This window comes from Onychomys torridus, chromosome 14, assembly GCF_903995425.1.
Source record: "Onychomys torridus chromosome 14, mOncTor1.1, whole genome shotgun sequence".
Taxonomy (NCBI): domain Eukaryota; kingdom Metazoa; phylum Chordata; class Mammalia; order Rodentia; family Cricetidae; genus Onychomys; species Onychomys torridus.
Window position 1 is genome coordinate 22,903,090 of NC_050456.1, and position 23,915 is coordinate 22,927,004.

General features: G+C 41.2%; 1 protein-coding gene across 6 annotated transcripts in view; it reads left to right on the forward strand.

Annotated features, from left to right (window-relative positions):
- Window positions 1-23,915, forward strand: part of Npas3 (neuronal PAS domain protein 3) — an 836,969-nt gene that overhangs the window by 689,822 nt on the left and 123,232 nt on the right. For all 6 annotated transcript variants that reach the window (XM_036205811.1, XM_036205806.1, XM_036205807.1 and 3 more), the window contains one exon: window positions 19,864-20,038. In XM_036205811.1, the coding sequence (XP_036061704.1) occupies window positions 19,864-20,038 (175 nt within the window). The remainder of the gene's footprint in view (window positions 1-19,863; window positions 20,039-23,915) is intronic.

Here is a 23,915-nt window from a genome sequence, read left to right on the forward strand (position 1 = left end):
CCTAAAATGGGAATCTGAGCCCAACAGGGGAAGTTCCGTTCTTCAATTGGACTTAAGCAGACAAGAAAAGCCTTATTTACCAGGCCACCTTTTGTCCACTACCATTTATAGACTTAGATGCAATAAGCTGTCCCAGGCTGTGTTGACATCAGCTCTTCGATGGCTCTATGCACCCCAGTGTCACCCCCATGACCTTAGATAGCAATCCAATTCAGGTTTCCAGAATGAACTGCCCTGAGGATCAAAATGGGTGGGAAAAGCTGTTTAGTGGTCAGTCTGAGGAGGAAACCCAAAGACCCCGTAATGCTAGTAACATTTGTACCAAATAATTAAGTACCTGCCTTTGACACAGTTCTGACCTTCCATTTCGCTTTGACGCTGTTGCCTCTTTGTACCTGTTTCTTAGCATAAACCACCTTGACTCTCTTTTGGAAACAAGATGCATGTAATTTGGGAAACAAACTGGCTACTTTAAAATGTGTTGCTGGACCTTGACAACCGCTACCTGAAGAGGAGCCCATATTGTCGATGGTGCCTTACAGCTGGTTATTTACTTGTCAGCATGCTGCGTCTCTATCCTGGCTATATCCTAGACACAATGGAAAAACGTCCCGTTGCCTTTAAAGTTTTGCATTCTGTATATCTGGTTGTTAGACAACTAGAGCGAGCTCTGCCGACTTCATTTTCATTCTTGGCAGCATGTTTTTATCATAAGGCAGATAGTCATTAATTTACAGAATCAACGCTGGGAACAGCTTTTGTGATCTCATATTAAATTTTCCCCTGAATCCGCCCCTTGGCAAAAATTACTCACATCGTTAAAAAATATTTAATTAGGCTGTAGTTTATACCCAGCTCACTGGGGAAATGTTGGAATTAATATGATTTGCATGAATTCTGTTTCTCTTTTTCTGTCACAGATTAGTTTTGAATTCAGTTCAGAGGGTCGTTGACACGGCCAAGGACTCACAGTCGTGAAGGTCAAAGAGGTAGCGGATACCTCCCCTGGGTAGGTTCCCTGAAAAGACAGCTCAAAATGGCTTTTAATTATGGGTTACCTGCAAGGCCACTTGCTGTTTTTATTTTTCTATGGTTCCTTGAAAATACTGCATGGCTGGAAGTTTTGCATAAACCATTTTGTTCCCAACTACAACAGGCCAGCTAACATACAGAAAGTCCTGTGCCTTTTCGTGTGTATGTGGTCCCCTGTGATTTCCCCAGCCCTTCATTGATTTCCTTCAGCTCACAAAGGAGAGCAGTCCTTTGCCTTGTGTGGGGCTGCTGGTTGCAGATAGACATCTGCAAGATGGCCAGCAGTCAGTACATTTTCTTCATAGTAATGCATCTGCTTGCTTAATTATTTCTCACAAGATAATATACAGTGTTTAGTTATGTACGTCCTTGTTTATTCTTCCATGAGTTAGGGAAACCTTAGGGAATCCACAGTCCTGGGTCATTTATTGCAAAAGAAATTTAATGGAATATTTAATTAATAATCTAATCAATCAATTAATCTCAGCTACATAAGTGTTGAAATCTAATTCTTTTTCACAGCTATATCAATAAAAGAAGTGAAATGGCTGCCACTTATCAGGATAATAGAAAACCATTACAAAGAAAAATTGAAATTGTATTAATTCTGCTACACTGCTTGGCCAGTGTTAACAAAGTCTTTGCATTTTAGACAAATTTCATTTCACCCACTGGGACTAAGAGATGGTCCTTTTAGATGACAACCTTTTTCTAATGGAAAAAATAACAATGGTTTCTTAAAAGTTATTGTTTACAAACATTGAGACTTCACCCTTCTAAGTAAACATATCCTAAGTAATAAATGGGCATTTTTAAGCTCCTTAGGCATTACCTCTGTCTTTGTTGTTCAGTTGGATTTTGAGACATATCAACTGTCTCACTTCCAAGTGTGTTCAGCCCAAGCCCTGCTGCAGACTAGCTGACTGTTGGGTAATAAATATTTAGACCCAGATGATTTATACAGGGCTTCTTCCAGCACTGGAAGATGCATGTCAGTTTGACCCTCACTTGGCAAACTTGTGAGTCCATTCCCTCTTGGAAAATGGAAGTCAGGAGATCCACTGCAGTCACAGCCTTGTTTGAGGACAAGGATGATGAGGATCACCACATGTTTGAGATTATTCCAAATGGAAGGGCCATGAGAGGAAGCGGGGAGACTGCAGCTTCCTGACTATATAGGTTTTGCTGGACAGCATTGGACTCACAGTGTGGGATGCTTACCCTGTTCATTCCCCAGTGCCCTGTGAAGCAGATGGAATTATCCCCACTTCACAGATGAGGAAAATGTTCTAAGATACAAAATGGATGATCCTCTCTATTGCTTTTCATAGGAACTTCTTTTTACAAAGGTATCTAGAGTAAGCACCTCCCACACACACCCAACCAGGCCAATGAGGCTCAGAGCTGAGCCCAGAACCCAGCTCTTCCAGTGTGGCTTGGAGTTCCAAATTAGGAGCCTTTTTTGAAGTGCATAAAGCTACAAAGACTTTCTGTTTAACTTCTTCATATTCTCCAAGGTAGCAAGTCTCAGTATTTTATCCCATAGGCTTGGGTAAAAGTATGACATTTATATCTGGTTCTCTATTCATTTGAAAAGAAGCAGCACATCTTCAGGTAGATGTCCACATTTTCTCCAGATGCACTCTCAGAACAGCTTAGGCTAAAGCTCATTAACCTACAACAGCACCTCTGTCTCCCTAAGCTCCCGCTGGTTCACTTTGCCTTTACTTTCAGACAACAAATCAACTGAGTGCTTTTTGCTTTCCCCACATTTAAGCATGTACATGTCTTTGTGAAGTCTACCTAACAGGAGATGGAGAGATAGATAGATGATAGATAGCTAGTTAGACAGATAGATAGATGATAGATAGATAGGTAGATAGATTGATTGATTGATTGATTGATTGATAGGTAGGTAGATAGATAGATAGATAGATAGATAGATAGATAGATAGACAGATTTCCCAAAATCATGTGCATGCTTATGATGAGTGCAAGATCAGCCTAAACTACATAGTGAGACCTATTGGTGAAATTATTAAGGCCACTCCACGGAGGTAAAGGGGGGCTTTATTTTGTGGGGTAACTTACAAGTGAAGGAATAGGTAGGTTGCAAGGTCTGGGAAAGGTGTGCAGTCGGGCAGTGTTCTCTGGAGAACTCTGCTCAATCTACCTCCAGCGTCCAGGGTCCAGGAACCAAGAGAGCCCCGGCATCTGGATCCTGGGTCTTCAGTGTTCCTCTCTCAGCCCTGTCTTGTAGGCGTGACCATTACCGAAGCTTCAATGAACTTCCAGGTCTAAACTGGAATGGCTATCCACTACAAAGACCTTTTCTCAAAAAGGAAAGACAGAAAAACAAAGAAAGAAAGGAAGGGATGGAGGGAGAGAGGGAGGGAGGGAAGAAAGGAAGGAAGGAAGAAAAGAAGGAAAGAAGGAAGGAAGAATTATATATACTCAGCCAGCTGGAAAGAAGGCCATCCATGTAAAAACCTCATAGCATTTCCAATATACTTGTCTAAATATGTGAAAGCCAAAATAAAATAAGACAGAGAGAGGAAGAGGGAGATTGATTCTATTATAGACACGTTACACGTGTACAGAGCACCAAGGGCATCACAGCCTCAGAAACAAAAATGCTGATGACTCAGAACCAGGACATTTCTCTGCCTGGTTAGTTGCAAATGCCTTTCCTCACAGTGGCCATTTTGAAGAGAACAGAGCCACCAGGACTTCCTGGTTAATGCTCATCTCTGCAAGGTAGTGGCTCTCACTATTCCATCCCATACCCTTGGGCAAAAGCCATAACATTTATATCTAATTCTCTATCAGTTTGAAAAGAAGCAGCACATTCTCTCCCTTAACTCTAAGTAAAAGTAATTATAGGTACTGGTCCCAAGAATATAGGTGAAGTGCATTCTGGGACTACCAGTTTTGTTGCCTGGTTGTTCTGCTTCAGGTGCCCTCCATATCTATATCCATGATGTTGTGCCAAGGAAGCAAAAAATAAGTTTAGTATCAAATTCTCTGTTTAGTCACATTGTTCCCAAGAAGATTCGCTTGAAGAGGGTTTCAGTTACAAAGCATTCAAAATTAAAGGTGAGAATTTTAAGGGGTTTCTTAATAATGAAGTGTTGTGCTGTGTGACCTGTATGAATTTGTGTGATCAATTCTGAGCACAATTCAAAGCAAGAGTATGCATGTAGACAATGACAGTGCTGTGGCCACCATTCACCAAGAATGGTTCCATTCCTTAACAGCTGGTAGGCGCCTGACATTGTTTCTCTTCTAAGTCCCTCAGCAACCTAAAGAGCAAGTGATAAGATCCCATTTCACAGTAGAGACAATGGAAGTTTATAAAAGTTAAATGACCTCTTCAAGGTCACACAGAAATCCTGAGCTAGGATTCAAACCCTGGCCATTCCCCCTTCCAAAGCCCAACTGCAATCCTGCCCCCAGCCCAAGTAGCACCTCAAACAAAGGTCACTGTCCTCCCTGTGAGGCAAACTGGTTTCTTACACTTTTTTATTAAAATTGTATATGTTTAAGGTATGCAGCTGCTGTTTTGATATGCATATTCATATTGAGCTGATTACTTCAGTCAATCTAATTAACATGCCCAACTCTTCACAGTTCCCGTGTTGTGAGGACACTTTGGATCGACACTTTGAAAATTTCACGTAATGTGCTGTTGTCAACTCCAGTCCCATGATATACATTTGATTTCCAAAACTTGTTTATTCTATAGAAATGAAGCTTGTGTCCTTTCCAACAGCCATCTCATTTCCTCTCTCCCTTTCAAAGGAAATGAAATCATATCTGAAAGGAATAATGGCGTTCCCGTGCTCACTGCAATATCAGTCATAATAACTATGATATGGAATCAACCCTAAGTGCCTGTCAGTAGATGAATGGGTAGTATTTAATTTGCCACTTGCAACAACATGAATAAACCTGGAGGACATTATGCTAAGTGACATAATCAGATACAGATAAGAAAAATACTGTTTAATGTCATTTATGTGTGAAATGTAAATAAATGTATGTATGTATATATGTATTATGTATGTATGTATGTCATGGAAACCAACTGTTCTCTAACCCTGACTGGGCAACTGCCATAGGTGTAAGGTTGTGGCAGATCCCTGAAGTTCTGGATCTCAGGTCCTTAGTCTAAAAGGCAATGACCAGAATGGGGGGTGCCAGGGTATAGAAGAGTAACATACAAGAAAGCCTTTTGAGATCATCAGTTTAGTCAAGCCAACAAATACATATTGTGTAAGTAAGACATCATCTGAGACTCTAAGAAGCTGGAATTGTTGAAAAAGGTTGATTTCAAACGTATAGTTAGCTAAGTTGGTATTATCAAGTTGCTTAAGCTTGTAGAACAAGACATTTCCATTGCTTCCCCACACATGGTGTCTTGGAAGCTTGAAGGAGATGAAAAGTGGCTAGAAAAAGTGTTTCTACAACACACATGTAAAGAGGGTAAGAGAGAGTTGAAGGAGAAAGTTAGCATCAGTTTCATCTCTGTGCACATCTCTGCCTCCTGCAGCCAGTTTCCTGTATTCTGCACTGTTCTCATTCCCGTTGGCAAGAATAGTCCCCACAGGTTGATTCTTCACGTAACATTCTCCAAATACACAGACACTAACTATGTACATTATGGGAAAAAATGGTATCAGTGTTACTTTGCGGTGGGGCTAGGAGACATGTACCTTACTGCACAGCATCCCGAGCCAAGCAAAACACTTACATTTTCAAATAGATATTGCCTCTTCATCCAAGTGCACACTTCTCATTCTTCAGGACTCCTGAAAATCTTGGATATTGATTCTCTGGAATGCCAGCCACGCTGCTTTCCCAAGCCTCAGCCTGCAAAGGCAGCTAGCCTTGCGTGAACTCCCTCTCACCTTTGCGGTATCTACTCTTGAGTACAGTGTTTCAACTGGGAGGATTAGATATGTACTTAGGACATTTTGTTGGTGTGTTCTCCCTCATAGGAAGCAACAAGTGAAAGACTGGAAAGGCTGAAAAGGCCCCGTAATTCATCCTGCTTCACTTAACAGTCACTAGTGGGAACAAGAGGAGGAGAAGTAAGAATTAACAGCCTTTTGCTTCCAAGGCAAAGACTGAGCCTGTGGGTCACACTATGTCTACCCTGACAGTGGCAACCTACTCTATACTTGTGTTATTTTTCTGTTTTGAAACATCAGTTCCACATACCTCCCCCAGGTTCTTTAGTATACCCACAAATCAGAATTAGTGTCCTTGGACTATGTGGAATACTATAAAATACTCTTTTTTTCTTTCAGACTAAGCATTTGAATAGCCAGAACCAAATATAACACCAGTTAGAACAATTATAGCTGAAAAATGTTAAAGATGGGCCTTAGAGGGATTCCAGGACCCCTGACCCCCATACATAGCCTCTGAGAGACTGGATTCCTTCCAATTGTCATCAATGCCCAGAAGTCAGGGAAGGAAACCATACTTTCTATGGGAGAGTCAAGGGATCCATGATCCCTTTGAATCTGGGACATTGTCTTTCAATGAAACCCATGTCCACCAACTCTCATTTACCATAGTTTATCAATATGCATCTTGCTCAAGCCCAGGTATTTTTGCTGAATGTGTAATGGCTATTCACTATTTTCTCATTCCAAGTCCTAGAAGACCAGAATTGATTGCCCAAGCATGGGCTTCTGTTAATGTAATGAATGGGTAAGCATCAAGGATAAGCCACCACATATTACTCTGGGATCTTAGCAACTCTTTCTGAGCCAGCTTGTCTCCCCTTGCCCCCCAAATATTTAACATCATTTACTCACTTGCAAGACTGTTCATTTGATCAATATCTACATGGGACATTGACTGGTCACTGGGGGTTGTAGCAATGAATTAAACAGATACAGCCTCTGCTCTCAAGAAATTTATGTGAACACACATATCTTCAATGAAGACCTAGTATATGCTGGATTTGTTTTGTTTAGGACACTGCTTTGATTGAATATTGACAGCAGGAAAGTGGGAATACCATTATTGTCTTTATAATTGAAGAAATGTATGTAACTTTCCCAATGGAAGGGGAGGTAATGGTTTTAATCAAAGACCATTCCCATATAAAGGTGCCAGAAAGCCTCCCACAGCAGAGTTCACTTTGTCTTTGGTTATCCCTAAAACTAGATCTGGCTACCCCAAATATCCAACTAGGTGTTCTAATCCGAGCAACATGCCTTGTCTGGATGGCCATTCTAAAGATGCCTTTTGACACACTCAGTAGAAAAAGCTGGAACTCCTAAGTCTCCAACACAGGACTTCTCAAACCATTGCACAGTGTCGGGCTAGCACGACATTCAACTAACAGGTTACCAGAAGCTTGTTTTCAACAATTTCTAGTTCAACCGATGAAACAAGAAAGAAAGAAAAACAGACCCCCTGCCATGATATGAATGGTTCACGAATGAATTGAAATTGAGGTTTTGTGGGTTTGTTTCTGTTTTTTTTTTTCTTATGTGGGGCTGTTGAGACAATAGAATGGAAGCCAAGAAAATCAAGAGTACTCACTGATAGGAACAAAAAAGACTCCTAGGTAGGAAGGCCCCACAGTGGACTTCATTAACTTGAAAACCCTGAACATTTTACATGGGAAGAAACCGGTCCAGCTTCTCCCAGGGCTGAAAGTGGGAGAGGAATTGGTTTTCCATTTGGGAAAAATGGGTCAGATAAGTAAATATGTGCTAGGTGTAGGAGATAACACTTTCAAAAGGTCTTTTGAAAGTCAGCTGAAACAGTGCTAGGAGGCTGGAGAAACACAGCATTACATGTAACGCTAAAACAAAGGACTGGATACCTGATGCTGAAAAGAAATGTCTGCAGAAATAATAACTAGATTGCCTATTGGTTTGCCCATTTATCCAGTGAAGAATGGGTGAGCTAAGAAACCATGCTGTGCTCTCTGCTGAAGTCCCCAATCTTCATTAAGAATGGGTTTCCAGCAGCTAAGTGTACGAGCACCAATGCACCTCCATCCGTTCGTGCTCCAGCTTCTCAACACAGTGTCCGTTAACCTTGAGGCCTCCATGTTCGTTTATGGATGAAGAGCAAGCTGTGTTGGTGTCTTCCCAAACAGTGCCCACAAACCCTTGATTCACCCTTGTCTTGGTTTTGTTTTGTGTTGTGTATTCCTCTTAGCATGGACAGCATGAACTCTTCCATTTGCAAAAAGGGTTTAATCAACAGCCAGTGTTTTGAATCAGATTAAAACCACAAATACTTTAAGAGCTGTGTATTTGTTCTGTCCTGCTAGATGTACTCATTTTATCTTGTGAAGGACAGTGCAAAGCCATCTGGAGCCTAATGAATCCCTTGCAATAGGCAGGTGTGCTGATGGTCAAGAGTGATGAACATTTATCTTAAAAGACCTTGGACAGAATTCTCCCCCTTCTCTTGACACATAAGAAAAAAAAAAAAAAAAAGGAAATCATCTGTAAGGCTGTTTTATTTGTCTGTATTTTCGAAGCAGCACATTTACATACTCTTGAAAGCAATCAATATAAGCAAGCCCAGGTCTTCCAAGAGCCCTTAATTATACGGCCAAGAATGTATTCATATGTAATACTTGTGTTTCTGAAATGTCTCCCCCACCCCACCCTTTTTAACTGCCATGTAAGACTCTTTGAAAGCAAAGAGTAAAATCAAGAGTGTAACAGGCAAACGCACAATGAGTTGTTAAATGTGATGGGAAAATAAAAAAAAAAAAGTAAAAGCTTCAGTCGGTATGATCAGTAAAGGGGAAAAAAAAAGGCAGCCAGGCAAACTGTCTATCATGTGATGAAATTTGACAGTAGGGATTATGGCTTTGATGGACCAGAACAGCTAATAGAAGAAGCTGACATTTTTGAAACCCTGCTAATTAAGGGTTCCTTCCTTAATATTAAAATAAAGTCTTTGTCTGGGTTTTATGGTTGGAGAATCAGGTGTTTTCATTAATATATGCCAGTCAGTCTTAATAAGCTTGGAGGGCAGAGGAAGTTATTATTGAGTGACCTTCTACAAAATAAGCATGTTGCTAAGGGCTCTAACCCTGCCCCGTTCAGACTGATGAATCTCATTTCCAATGCAAACGCTTCACAAGAAATCCAAGTATTCTCTGTGCAATCACAGAAAATAATCCTTGTGTCTCTTGTAATGTCCAGAATTGCCACTTACTACACTACCACTGTACAATGAATATTACAATACATATTATTTTTCTACCACAATTGTCTACATTTCTGAATTGCCCAGAATAGAAAAACTTATTGTGAAGACACTTGTATTGAAAAGTCAGCTCATTTTAATACTTTTCAAATAGTCATCTACTCTGTTCATGAATTATAATGCCTAGAATACATCTGACAATACTGGCTTTGAAAAGGAGATATGTCTATATTATTACATATTCATTTTCAAATAGATTTCAAACAGATTTTAAACCATTCATTGAAATTCATTGAAATGATAAATTCACAGTTGGATTTTGATTGACTCTTAATCCAATTTTACTTTTGATAAGTTTTTACCTTTTCCTTCATGCCCACCCCCAACCTTTCTCAACCAATGTAGCTCTTTGCTCTTCTATTGGTTTTTTTAAAGCAGAGCTGATAGGGTATGATAAAACTTGAAGGTTTTGATGACTGTGTATAAAAATTGTCAAAAAAAAGAGTTCATAAATTAAATTGAAATCTGTAAAACAACATAGTATTAATCCCCAGCATGCCAGTATGTGGCTTGTTGCTTCACAATCTGGAACAAAACCTGAAAGAACTAGTCAGTCATCAGGCTGTACCGCCATCTCTAGATCATAGAAATTTGAGGTGTTAAATGGAACCGTGGATCACTCACCTTCAAGTGCGCTTGGCAAGGGTGCTCCTCATAATATGATCACACTTTCTGCCCCAGCAGCATGGGTTGAGTCTCACCCCAGTAGCTAGACTCAGGCCAGGCAAAATGACATTGAGCCCACTGAAATTTCCCCAGAAATGGAAGAAAATAAATTAAAATATGGCAAAACGTGCCGTGGGTTTTATGCTCATCTATGAGAGGAAAAAATAATCTGTCATAAACTGACTATATCTAAGCATGTGAGACATGGGAACACATACAGAATCAAGGCCTTGAGCTAGTATTTCAAATCTAGCTCTACAATAGGACTGTTGTCATTGAGGTACAGATTTGAGAAGAAAAATGTAATATTCCTATAAGTGACTACACAACACTGTTCGGTATTTAAAAGGAGGAGAAAGGTAATGAACAATATCATACATCTTCTCTTAGGGACAAGATCAATCACTTAGCGTTTATTGACGCCTTCTCTAATGTTTTCCCACAATCCTCGGCATATCCCAATAGTAGTGTATACCACCCTCTCCTTTGTAAGTACCATATAGCCAGCTCCCGTTTTCATCTAAGACAGCTCTGCTTTCTGGACAGGACCAGAAGAGGAGTTTGCTGTTCCCGATGATTTTTGGTTCACAGCCACTTTGGGATACATCCACACAACTGTGGATGAAGAATAAACTGTATCCATATCACCCAGGAGCTTCTTAAAATGAAGAGTCTTGAATTCTACCCAGATTCACAGAGCTAGAATCTCTAGGGACCCATGGCCCCACCTTTGGGAAATCCTGGGGGAACTGGAGAGATTTAAGGAACACTGACTTAAAATGCTCATATCACAAATTAATCATATACAACACTGACTTATGCTTTTTGTCGTATCCTTTTATTCTGCATGTGTTTGTCTTATCTCTTCACAGAACATCATGAACCCCTTGGGGGTCCAGTACTTAATTTTAATACCTCTTCCCCTCCATAACCACACAGGGTCTTAGAAAGAAGTGATCAATGAGACTTGACTGACTGATTAAATCCACAAGTTGGGTTCTTTGATTCAAACAGCACTCCTCAGTTTCTGTTCTATTTTATTTTTACACTGCTTCTGTCTTCCCTGTCATTTTGAAGGTAGTCAGGTCCTTCTGTCTTCAGTCCGGGGATCTGTGGGATCCAGGTCAGCACTGTCCAACAGAAGCATTGCAAACTGCATGTGGAATTGAAAATGTTCTAGTAGCCACTTTTTTAAAAACCAAATTAGTTTCATATTTACACACACACACACCCAACACACACACACACATACTTTTATGGCCTTGTTCTAAATCTTTAGGACCTGGTGCTAATTTTACACTCGTCTGTTCATTATAGTTCAGAAGGAGTTGTGTTCCTTGTGTGTGGCTACCATATCAGCCAGCATGGCTCTTGTAAAAATTCAAGACTAAATGTCATAAGTGACTATGAGATGAAACCCCTAGATAAAATGCCGGTTTTAATCATGTGTGAGTAAATGCTTCTCTGGTAAGATAGCACATTGAGTTCTCAGAAGGACACGCTGTCCCTCACATGCGCCACACTGCCCCCCAGATATCTTAACTCACACCATTCCTGGCTTCTGGGAAGACTCATGTTCCTCCCTTACCTCTTCTATTTAGGGTCAGTATTAGAACAAGGCTAACTTATAGCCTGTTGCTACAACATGTGTGGGTGGGTTTATTCTTTTAAAACAGCACCTTGATGCTCAGAGTACTTGGCCTACTTCAGAGAAAATAGCCTCAATAGTCACAGAATTACAACTACCAAAATATAGTCATAGAAATGATGCGCCAACGCCATGGTTCCCGCATGGTGTCCAGGAGCTTCCCAAGATTTGCCTAAATGCATCAACAAAGAAGTCTCTAGAAGGGCCAGTAACTGATCACAGTTCAGAGGACTTTCTTTTTCCTTGTTCTTTTCTTTGGAGTAATACTCAGTTTTCTTGATGAGATCTAACCGTTCACATTCTCCATTGACTAGACTACTTAAGTCTACTTAGCATTTTCTGGAAAGGGAAATTCTGAAAACTCTTCAGGAAGGCGTGGAAGGAATGAGCACTCAGTTGTTTTAAACATAGAGCCTGTGACATGTGCGTAGTGATCCAGTCTGGAAAACCAAGATGTCAGCTGAGGAGAAGCCATCTTTGGCCTTGCTTTCTCTAGATGTAAGGATAAATTACTCTGTTCAACTTTTCTGGTGAGATTTCTGTTGTTTATGTTTTAGTCTCAAGTTTTTTTTTTTTTTTTTACTGAGCTCTTAGCAAGGAATGCCATTGGCAATCCTTCACTGTGTCCCTTTAAAACTCAAGAATGATTAATTAGATTGTTTGTGTGTGTTTTATTGTTTATTATGGTTTATGTGATTATTATCTGTGTGCATTAACCATATCCAAGGTTTTAGTCATATAAACCATGCTATTTTACTGTGACTAGAATAAAATAAAAATCACTGTATGAATTCTTAAAATATATAGAAAACTCAAGCCCAGAATTATCATAGTTTCCCAAACCCAGTTACCGTTCTCTGAACTGAAAACATTGCTAAATTTCAATCTTACTAAAAAATTTTTGCCATTGTTATTGTTGTTCACGTGCTCAAAAGGGGGAGGAGGAGGGCAAAATTTAACTCTGAGAATAATAATTTTTAAAAAAGAGTTAAACGAAAATTAAGAGGCACCGATAGGGAAGTCCGGCTTTGCAAAGTGAATCCTGATTTCAATGGCAAATGTGGGTGGAGCGTGTAAAATTTGAGGAGAATGGATTAACTATGCCAATATCAAGTATTTTATGTTGATTGGTCTCCTTACCACCAAGGTGATGAAGACACTTTCAAAGTGACTTCTCGCTACCCGTTTGATCTTCAGAAGAGAGGGATTGGCTTCAGCTACTCTACTGTGCTGCTAATGCTTCTTTCCTGCAACATTCCACTTTTCTCTGTGATGTAACCTCCCAGGGTATCCCTTCCCTCCCAGGGATCAATACTGAGAAGTTGGCCTTTCCTGCCCTGCAGACAGACACTAAAACTTCAGAACTCTGGGAATCTTGTAAAACAGGCTTTAAACTCTCCTGATGTAGTCACCAGTCTCCGGGCTCCTCCTGATAGATAGAGTGGCCACTCTGACAGGAACTCTCTGTCCTCTGCTTTTAGCAGGTGCCTCTTAGTGAAGGGGAAAGAATATTGACAGGGTTGGGGATTTAGCTCAGTGGTAGAGTTCTTGCCAAGCAAACGCAAGGCCCTGGGTTCGATCCTCAGCTCAAAAAAAAAAAAAAAAAAAAAAAAAAAAAAAATTGACATACCCAAACTGTCCTAAGCCACTGCTTCCAAAAAGTGATGTGATCTCAGTACACATGAGCCATGATGACGAGGACTTCCGAAGCTGCATATCATGTACTGGGTGAAAAAAAAAGAGAGAGAGAGAGAGAAGGACCTCAGAGACGCTGCCATGTATTTTATACTCAGACCATTTCTGTAAGGATTTAAGCACTTTCGGATGGAATCGGGACTCCACAGAATTCCTCATGAAGCTTTTCTGAATATCCACGTTAATTGTGGGCTGATAGGTTAGCCCATCAGGAGTGAGAGACTCAGATGTGGAAGGACTACTGTCCAGAGCCACTGTGCCAAGTCAGAATGCATGCATGAAACTGGCTATGGATTCTCTCTTTGCACATCTGTGCCGGTCTAGGGGACCCTTGTTCACCTTGGCATGCCCCTGGCCCTTCTTACCAGGTTCAGAAAGGGCTGTACAGAAAGGCTTTGCATGTTACTGTTGCAATCTCAAGTCAGGCACTCCAGGGGTTATAGAAAAGTGAATAAAAAACAAAAATAAAATGTAGTTGGCCTCGCTGATTCCCACAGGAACCGAAATGTTTATTTCTAGAGATAAAATAAACACACGATGTGGTATCTTTCAGCTCACATTCTTCTGAGGAAAAACTCTGGCAACATATCTCTGAACAGAGTGGGTTCATTTTCCTATTTGATGGCCCTGAAAGGTTTTTCATTCCACCTCATCGTTCTGATACAGAACCTTCCTTTCTTCTTGTTCTACTAATTTATACACGTATTTCTGCAACAGACCCAAGGCTTTTATGCGTTTTTTTTTCTTCAGATAAGTCAGCAAATACATAGAATGAGACAGAGCAGTAAAGAGCATCAACTTTCTGTCAAAACAGTTCATAAATATTCAGTAGAGTTCTGCAATATGTAGGAAGTTATGAAGATGGCATTAAGATACCAGTAAATCCAAAGAAAACCTATGCTAATCAAGCTATCATATCTTATTATATTTTATTCCCTTATCACTTTATTATCCTTCAATACCACAAAATGTGACCCCCAAAAAAACTGCAAATCCTAACCTGCTATGGTGAGATAGAATTTCTACCTTATCCTGGGTCAGGATTTTCTAAGCAAGATGTCGAAGTCTCTTGGTAGAGCTGATGGCTTAACCTGGGAGTCACCTACCACCAACACATTCTCTCTCAGGAGTGACTTTCAGACATCACTGGCATCCCCTGTGGAGTGGACCAGGCTGGAAAAGGACCCAATTGAGAGCCACCAGTCATCAGTACTCCAAGACCCTCGAGAAATTTAAGTGTCTTCCAAAAGGGTTATGGCATTTCTGCCTTAAATGGTAGGCCTTGAAAAAAAAATGTGGTTTTTTAGATAATAAAAATCATCCCTGGATTATTTCTAAGATGAAAGTCATTTAAAGAAAGAAGTACCTGGAAAGTGGGCTTTGTGATCTTACCTTAAAGTAGAATCCTCTAGTGTGTTCCACAGTGGAGTGATTTACAGTCACTGCTGGTCCCTTACATGTACCAAACCTTCTCAATCAGAGGGGCCCTGGACCCATGAGGAGCCCTGTCAGGACACTGCTAGAGTTAAAAAGTTCATTGATCACGCCAGAGGATCAAACCATGGCTATCCACAGACTCGCTTGATGTTTGGAAAGACCAAATAATCTCCCATCCTAACTATCAGCAAAGCACATGGTCCCACATGGAAAAGTCAACTCAAACCGTTGTATAAATAGATTTACATTTTCCCACAAAACTTCAGTGACAGGATCAGTTGTGTCTAGTGTGAAAATTACATGCAAGCTAATGGATCATGAAATACATTTGAGGGAAAGCTGTGCAGTTTAGTTTGACTGTGGAGCTGTTGTTTAATCCTGGAACGTTGAGTAGGGATAGCCAGGCAGAAAGAGTTGGAACAAAATGAGATCTCTAGGTATGATTGTTCCTTGCCCATCATCTATCTGCTGCTGCCAACACCCTTTCCATTGTTGCTGTTGTTGTTGTTGTTTACATATTCTAAGCAATGTCAGGGAACTAGTTCCCTATTGCCATCGCTCACCCCAGGCGTGGTGACACATGCCTGTAATGTAAATACTACTACATAGGCTGAGGCAGGAGGATCATGAGTTCAGCACCAGTCTGAACTAGGAAGTTCCTGTCTCAAAACCAACAGTAACAAAACAGCAAGGACATCAAAATAGAGTCATTTGGTTGGGGTAAAGTTAGACCTGGTGATTGAAGGTAGAAACAGTCATGCCTTTCACCTTCTTGAGCTTAGAAAACCGTTCAAAGACTCCGGGTCTGTTTCCGGAGTTGGAGAAGTAGAACCACCATATATGGTGGTTGAACTTACTCTAAAATGAAGAGGTTCTTAAATCTGCCTAAAATGTCATTTGAGCCCATCAGAATACACCTCTAAGGCAAAAGACGACCCTTCCATTGTGAAGATCCCAATGAAGGACTGGGGGTACAACCAGTAAGTCATACCGGGTGAACCTGCTCTACACTTTCGAGCTTTGTGCTCTGAAAGGATTGTTAATAATTTTTGTAGAGTGTGTCTTGATTCAGATAATGTATCTGGCAAGGGTTTACTGGAAAAGATAACTTTATGGTGCTATATTGTAACACATTTTACAGACTAATGTTCTACAGTCATAATGCCAGAAATAACACTTGGAGAAAAAAAAATAATTTAAGCTTGATCAACTTAATCATAAATCAAAATGATTGTGTTTTAGATCTAACTCTCTACCCTTTTTATTCAACAAATATCTGTGATAGACCAGCAAGATAAGCTGTGATGATTGGGATGGTAATGCTGTTGAAAACTGGGGGTGAACCTTAAGTTGACCCCTGTCTATCCTCATGTCTGTTTTGGTGTAGACAGCCTCCTTCTGCTCTTTCCTTACATCCCAGGGTCCAACCACAACATATCCTGAGTCCCAAGAGACTGGAAGGCTGCCTGCCCTTAGGCCTGCCTTTCTGAGAACTCAGTATGCTCTTCTGCACACAGCAGGGACGAAGGGCAGAAGGTTTCAGAGTTCCTTGCTCAACCTGTTGGGCTACAGATGCTACTCAAGAAGTGAGAGCCACTGAAACAGACTTGGCCAATTTCTCTGCAACCGCTAGCCTTTTCCACTATTCAGGTTATTTTTCTATGAAATTGGGGGCAAGTATAGCAGTTTGGAAGATTTTATGAGATAAAGTGTGTGAACACAGTAACTCACACCAGTAAATCCTAGTACTTGGGAGGCAGAAGGTCACCACAATTTCTAGACTAGCCTGATTGACTCATGGGAGTTCCAGGATAGCCAAAGGCTGTATAGTAAGATCATGGGGGCCGGGGGGCGGGGGGAGAGAAACACATTCACATAGTAGATAGCTAACAACACTATTGTTCTAGTACTTACAGTTATGCCTCACAAGACATATCACCACTGTTGTACCCCAGGTTGATTGAAATGATGTCCCATGTGACAACACAAACCCAAGCTATATAAGAATATGTATTCTGATGTTCATTTGTTCTTATCCACCAAATAGTAACAAGAGTAGGCATTTTATTTTCTTACTACATTTACTCTGTGCACTGTGTGTGTGTGTGCGCACACACACACACACACACACACACACACACACGTGTGTGTGCACGCGTGCCTTTCTGTCTGTGCAATCCCATGCCATGACATACATGTAAAGGTCAGACAACAACTTACAGAGATCAGTTCTTTTCTTCCACTATGTGATTTCTGGGAATCAAACTCAGATTGTCAAGCTTGGCAGCAAGTGCCTCTAGCCACTAAGCCACCTTGCTACCCCAAGAGTAGGCATTAGAGGGTTTTATTTTTCTTATACAGTGATCCCCCTGCATGGCTTCACTGGATTTTCAAAATAGAGATGTGGGGCAAGTAAGTCACAACGTGTCACCTTGCTCTAAAGGCTAAGGCTCCGCATCATTCCTAAGAACCAGCATTTCAGGGGTGCCAGCCACATGGAATGCACTGTGAGAGGTGCACCCATTGTCCCTCATAGCAGCTAGCTACCAGTGTTGCAGCAGAAGACTGGAGTCCTTGGAGGTTCCAGGAATTGCCCAAGGCCACGCAGCTGAGCAGGGGAACCTTCTGATTTCACATTCAGGTTGTAACTCCAAATAGCCTGGATCTCCCACTGTACCTATGTCCTCAACTACAGAAGATACCTGGAATGGCGGGGTCAGGCCCTCAGTGCCAACTTCTCCATCAATTATAGGTTTTACTGTTTGGGATTTCATTTTATTTTTCATTGTATGTTTATGTGAGAGTGTAGATTTGTGCACATGACAGCAATAACCAGGGATGCCAGAAGAGAACATCAGATCCCCCCCAGAAGTGGAGTCATAAGTCGTTGTGAGCTGCCCTGTGGAGGGGCTGGGTCTTGAACTCAAGCCTTCTCTAAGAACAGTCTGTGCCTTTAATTTCTGAGCCGTTTCTCCAGCACGAATATTGGGTTTGCAGCATAAGCTTCCATGAAGGCACTGAAGGCCATCCTTGCTGCTATCTATAATACGGAATGCTGTGACCTAACCTTGCTCTATATATCAGGACACAGCTTCCTGGATGCAATATGGCAAGATTCGGCTTAACCTTGCTCAATATTTCAGAACACATCTTCCTGGGAAGGAAAGATCTCCAGGCAAAGCAAGTTGTATAAACCTTGGCCCCTTCTCTGTAGAGCTGGTTTACAGGAATATTTATTAACCAGCACTCTAAAAATATTTCACTGGGGTTTTTCATCTTTTCACAATCTGTGGCATGTGTCTGAGGGTCCACAGAAAGATTACAGGAGAACCCCGAAGTGTGAGAAGAGTCAAGTGCTGTGATTGGACTCCATGTGGGGTCCTCATATCCACTAATCCCCAAGCAAAATAACCATCAAGAAATATTAAAACACACACTTTATTAGTTTCATTTAATTTCTTAATTGCACAAAGTCAGTTTACCCATTTATTGCTGTGTGAAGTGCTTAGAGGCAAGGCGCACATTAAAGGGATTATTTCCATGTAATCCCCCCCTCCCAGAGGGTAGGAGCTGATCACCGTGAATCCCGATGTGCTCTCTGTCACAATACCAAGTGGAAGAAATAGGTAGTGTAAGATGATATAGTCCGTGGCCGAGTAATGCAGTAGGAGAGGATAATTTAATAGCTGCAGAAAGTACCTCATTTTCAGTAAAAGTTGGGCAAGCCTTTTTCGGGAATAGCTATTACCTAAACTGAATTTTGCCTTCCCTTTTCCTGGTTATGCCTCTGCTAATTGATAGATGTTGAAGCTGTGTAGCCCGTTAAGACTCTAATCAGGTGGTGTCTGGGAGTGGATATGATCATCTTACAGGGACTTGGGGCACTGAGGATAATGGAGCTGAACGTTCCACACTCTGTGACAGTCTAGCCCCGCTTCCTTCCTGACAGGAGAAATTTGGTAGAGTTTAGAGAGATGCTGGCTATTACACAGGACAGAGAAATGAGGTAGGAAGAGGTTTAGGTGAGTACACATCAAGGAACTGGATGCTTTACAAACTTCCAGGGCACATATGGCTGGCCTGAGTTCATCTCACTGCAAAGGACAGAGAACCCCATTAGTGACCCAAGGAGGGCTTTCTCTTGTCCTGCTGCTGACATGCCTACCCCTGCTGTAATGCCTACAAGGCAAGGACATTTGGTCGGGGGCATTACAGCTGGCCTCGGGAGGAGATAAAAGTCTGAGCTCTCTGAGGGTTGAAAGGTAAGGCCAGTCCCTGCCGGCAACTTCTACCCGCACCCCAAGCAGGTGCCCCAGACTCACAGGCCATGTCTGACAACACTAAAATATTCAGGCCTCTCTCCTAATACTTCATATTCATCCACTGTACTTGGAGGCAGCCTCGTTCAAAGAGTACACAAAATAAAAACACTTTTTAAAGCCCTCAAGGAGCTTTGTACCGTGTATTTTATTAGATTGAAGGCAAAACAAGCTGATACCAGCAGAAAAAAAATGTCTGCTGCAGACCCCAGCTGACCTCTTTTGCATGGAAAATTCTCCATATGATTACAGAGCTAATGAGTGATATTTAATGAAAACATTATGCCTTTGCATATATTTGTAAGTGGCACTTTGTACATTTAAATTTACATAGAAATAAGAGGATACTTTTTTTAAAAAAAAATCTTAGAAATCTGTGTATTTAAAAGAAATACGCGCCTGCTATCTCTAACTGTTTCTGAAATGGTTTTTTATACAAAGCACAAACTTCTCAGCATGAAAACTGTAGGACTCACTCAATCATCCAGTTGACACCCAACATACAAGTATTTGATGATGCATGGATAAAACAGCTGAACGCAAGGCAGACTTGTCCACATTTCACAGAATGTTTTGGCTCTATGCAAACAACACTGTATGAGGGGAAACTGGGCTAAACAATTACTAAATAAATACATGTGAAAAAATTCTTTCTCTTCCAAGGATCCTAAAGTAACTGGAGTCGAAATTGCTTCTGGGGCCTGAGTGTGTTGTTCCCTTTTCGTCTCAGAATCTGTGTCGCTGTGCTTCTGCATGGAACATGGAAAAGCCCATGACACCCCTCTCTCCACTTCTTTCCCTCTCTAGGTGGAGCTGACAGGAAGCAGCGTCTTTGACTATGTCCACCCTGGGGACCACGTGGAGATGGCAGAGCAGCTGGGCATGAAGCTCCCGCCTGGGCGGGGTCTCCTCTCCCAGGGCACCACAGAGGACGCAGCCAGTTCAGCATCTTCCTCCTCTCAGTCAGAGACCCCCGAGCCAGGTGGGAATTGCAAACCTGGTGTGTTTGCGGTTGGTGGTTGGTGGGCAGGACCTTCACTGAATGAGTGTGCTCAAGGTACCCATGTGGAGAGACTGTAAATAGGGTGAAGGGTATTTAACAATTCCATGCAGCTTTCAGCCCCATGCAGTAATTAAATAAGGAAGAGATTTGAAAATAAGAAGACATTTTAATAAGTGTAATCCAGAGATCTCATTTCAGTTCAACAATACATCTAGAAGGTCCAAGCTCCTCTGGTTTCTCTTTCAAATTACTAAAAGGAGATCTGCTGGTTTGGAACACCCTCTCCCCCTTTATCCTTACACATTTATTTATTATTCAGCAAAATCTACCCTCTGGCAGAGGCATCTTGAATATTAGCTTGTAGAGAATTAAAAGTGTTAGGGATTTGCAGAAATCTTGGTTTCCTTTTTTTTTTTTTTTAAGCATCAGAAGGTACTTGAAAGATGTGAACAGATAAATTAAGGCTAAAAAGAAAACAGAAATGGCTACATTCTAAAGCGTCTTTCCACCCTTAGTATTTAATTAGATCAATTGTATAGAGGAATGAACAGAGGTGACATTCCTCATTGGAATTCCTTCCAGGACTCTTATAGACTTTGCATTCAGAATGTTCCCATTTTCATTGTGTTGTACTGATGATAATTTAAGTATTAGGGGAAAATCCATTTATAAATTAAACAAAATGACTTGATATCCATCAGTCCCCTAGTTCATCAAGCTGTTCAAACACGGGGAAGATTGGCTGGTCGGCCCGGGTCTTCCGAGAGCCCTGGTAATTAGATCTGCCAAGGATTTATTCTTTGCTGATTGGGGCTTTAAATTAATTGAAGTTCCACATTTGTGGTTTTGTCCTTTTTGTACTTTTTTAGAGGAGATATTTCATATTCTTGTGTGGTGGAGTGCTTGGCCAAGCAGCGGTGGTTTAAATGTTAATTTTTCTCATGAGAAGTTTAAGATTTTTAATGAATCAAGGCCCTGATTTCAAGTGCAAAGTTTTATTTGCTTACTTGAGAAGTTATTTTGCACTCTTCAAAGATGCCTGTGTTTAAGACTACTTGATCTGTCATTTTAAAACAGAATTTGCAACACAAAAGCATTGTATTAGAGAGGAAAATGAAAAACCCTGCCTTAAGATTAATATAAAAATAACTACATATTTCAAGAAAATAATTTGTCCTGCCTAGAACTAATCATAATATGTGTATTCACAGGGGGAAAATATTGCCTCTCTTGGAAATATTCTGACTCCATATAGAACCAAATCCATGTTTTCCCATGGGAGTTAAGGCAGCCCTCCCCTCCCCCACCATAGGCGGAATGTTCATTACTTACAGTGTTGGTGGGCACCCTCCAGTTAGCCGCACACATGAGAAAAGGGAATGTTTAAGACCATTCTTTACCCTTCAAAATGGAAACAACTTTGTGAGGAAGCCATATATTCCTTATACCATAGCTCACTGGCTTTACTGAATGGATATGTCAGCTAGACAACTGACAGTGTTTTCCATTGTTAGGACATTCCTAGCTGTGGGTATCTGAGACACAGCATATGAGAAGGGCTTTCTGTTCATTTGTTCTCAAGACAGATCAGGGAACCTTGATTCCTTGTGTCTCTGTGTGAAGGAATTTAAATCTAAAAGCTGTTGTTTAAAGGAAGGTCTTGGGAAAGTGGATTCTGTTTCTGTGAGCTACACAGTCAATTTCAGGGTCTTCTCAGTCCTTTAGCACAAATTCCAGCATCTGCAGCAACACCAGCAGGTGTCTTTGTTATCTATCCCCTGGTGTGCAGCTGGTGAGCTAGGAAAGCTGCCCACCTCCATTGCTGAGCAGTTCCCATGGAAAGTTAATCCTGGTTAGAAGGCCATGGCTCCTTTATTGCATCTTCACACTCTCTTAGACAGTGTTTCAGATCACACCCTATTCCTTATTGTAGCCACTCCACTATGTCTTATGTGACACATCAAGTCCTCACTCACTTTCTGCTGCTTCCCGGTTAGACTGTAAATTCCACAGCCATGTATCCACCTAGTGGTGTGTTACTAAGAACCTTATGGCCCACGCCATCCTAGCTTGACTGGGTTGTAGTTTGTTGATGGCCCTCTAACAATATACATGCTTCTAAGAACTGAACATGGCTCTTTGGATGTTTGATGATCGTTGCAAAGAGACTCTGTCACCTTTTCAGTTCAGATAATGAGCTTCTGTTCATGTAACCTAACGTTGAATTATAAACCAATGGAAGCCACATCACCCTGTCCACTCACGTGGAGTTTGATGTTTCTCTGAACAGGTGTTTAGGGTGATCTGTTTCCTGGAAGACACTTTGAGAGAAAAAGGAAAGTTCTGGTAGGGCACACCACAAACCCAGATAGAGATTCTAAGGAAAGAACTTTGATAAATCGCATGATCTCTATGGAGCACTAATGGCACACTGGAGCTCTGTTCTCACTTGTTCCTTCTAGACTACTGGGGGACACCTCTAGCCTTCTGCACAGGGTTCACCCCTGCACCTGTCCCCATGATTCCGTCCTTCTGACCTACTCAGTCATTTCTATCAACAACTGGTTGGAGCCCACTGACTGGGCTTCCTGCCGCCATCCCCTCACTACCACGTAGGAAACTGCATTTCCCGCCACTTAAGGATTAGTGCCTATTGGCTATGTTCCTGTTCCTAGATGGTGAATGCGACTCCCACCATTAGGGGATGCCAATCCATCGTAGCCCTACAGGTCTATAGAATTTGGTTCTTTTCCATTTTGGCTTAAAAACACAATTAGAGCCGGGCGGTGGTGGCGCACGCCTCTAATCCCAGCACTCCGGGAGGCAGAGCCAGGCGGATCTCTGTGAGTTTGAGGCCAGCCTGGGCTACCAAGTGAGTTCCAGGAAAGGAGCAAAGCTACACAGAGAAACCCTGTCTTGAAAAACCAAAAAACAAACAAAAAACAAAACAAAAACAAAAACAAAATGAGATTGACTACTCAAATACTGAAAAGCAGCATAGGGTGCTACCTGGAATGAAATATCATCACTAACACAGATGATTGCTCAAAGGGAATTACTTTAAAAGTGCATGTCAGGCACTACATCCCAAAGCAGCTTATGTTTCCCAAAAGCTGAAAGAATTTTAACAAGATTTCCTAATTCTTAATAACAAGAAAGAACATTTTTGGAGACTCTTGTTCACTGTCTGGTAATCTTCTAAACTCTTATGAAGCAAAGATTCCTTTCTTCATGCTGGTGAAATTTGGTTGGAAAACAGATATTGATATATGGTTATTATGGAAATGAAAGGACTAGTGGGTGAGGCATTTTTCAGACGCCATGATGTGTGCAGTGTAGCATTACTAAATGACTAAAATCTAAATAACACTTGGCATTATAATAAAAAGAAATAAGTGAGCAAAGCCATTTCAAGGCGGCGACTCTGTGCCATGATAGGAATTCTCTTTCTCTGAGCTACCAACCCTCTGGGTGTCTTGTCTTGAATCAGTCTCAAGATAATGGGGGTAGGGCAGGCAGAAATCTGTTGACTTGACAGCAAACCCAAATAAATATTTTATATGTGTGCACATTTACAGATAGTTTAGTAAATATATTATTTCCTTTAGAGAAATCTTAAGTCAAGCATTAGAAAAGTAAATGGTTACTCTGGCTTTTAAAAGCCCTGGTTTTCCTGACTGCCTTTTTTGGGAGGCGAATCAGAATATTCTGGAAGAAATGGCCTTTCACCATCCAGCAGGCAGTCATTTCTCTTCTCCTACAAGCTATGACAACATGGGCACACAAACCCTCTGTACACACTGTTTGGATGGTGTAGACCTGCCTGTACTTTTTCATTGCTCTTAATGATCCTGCA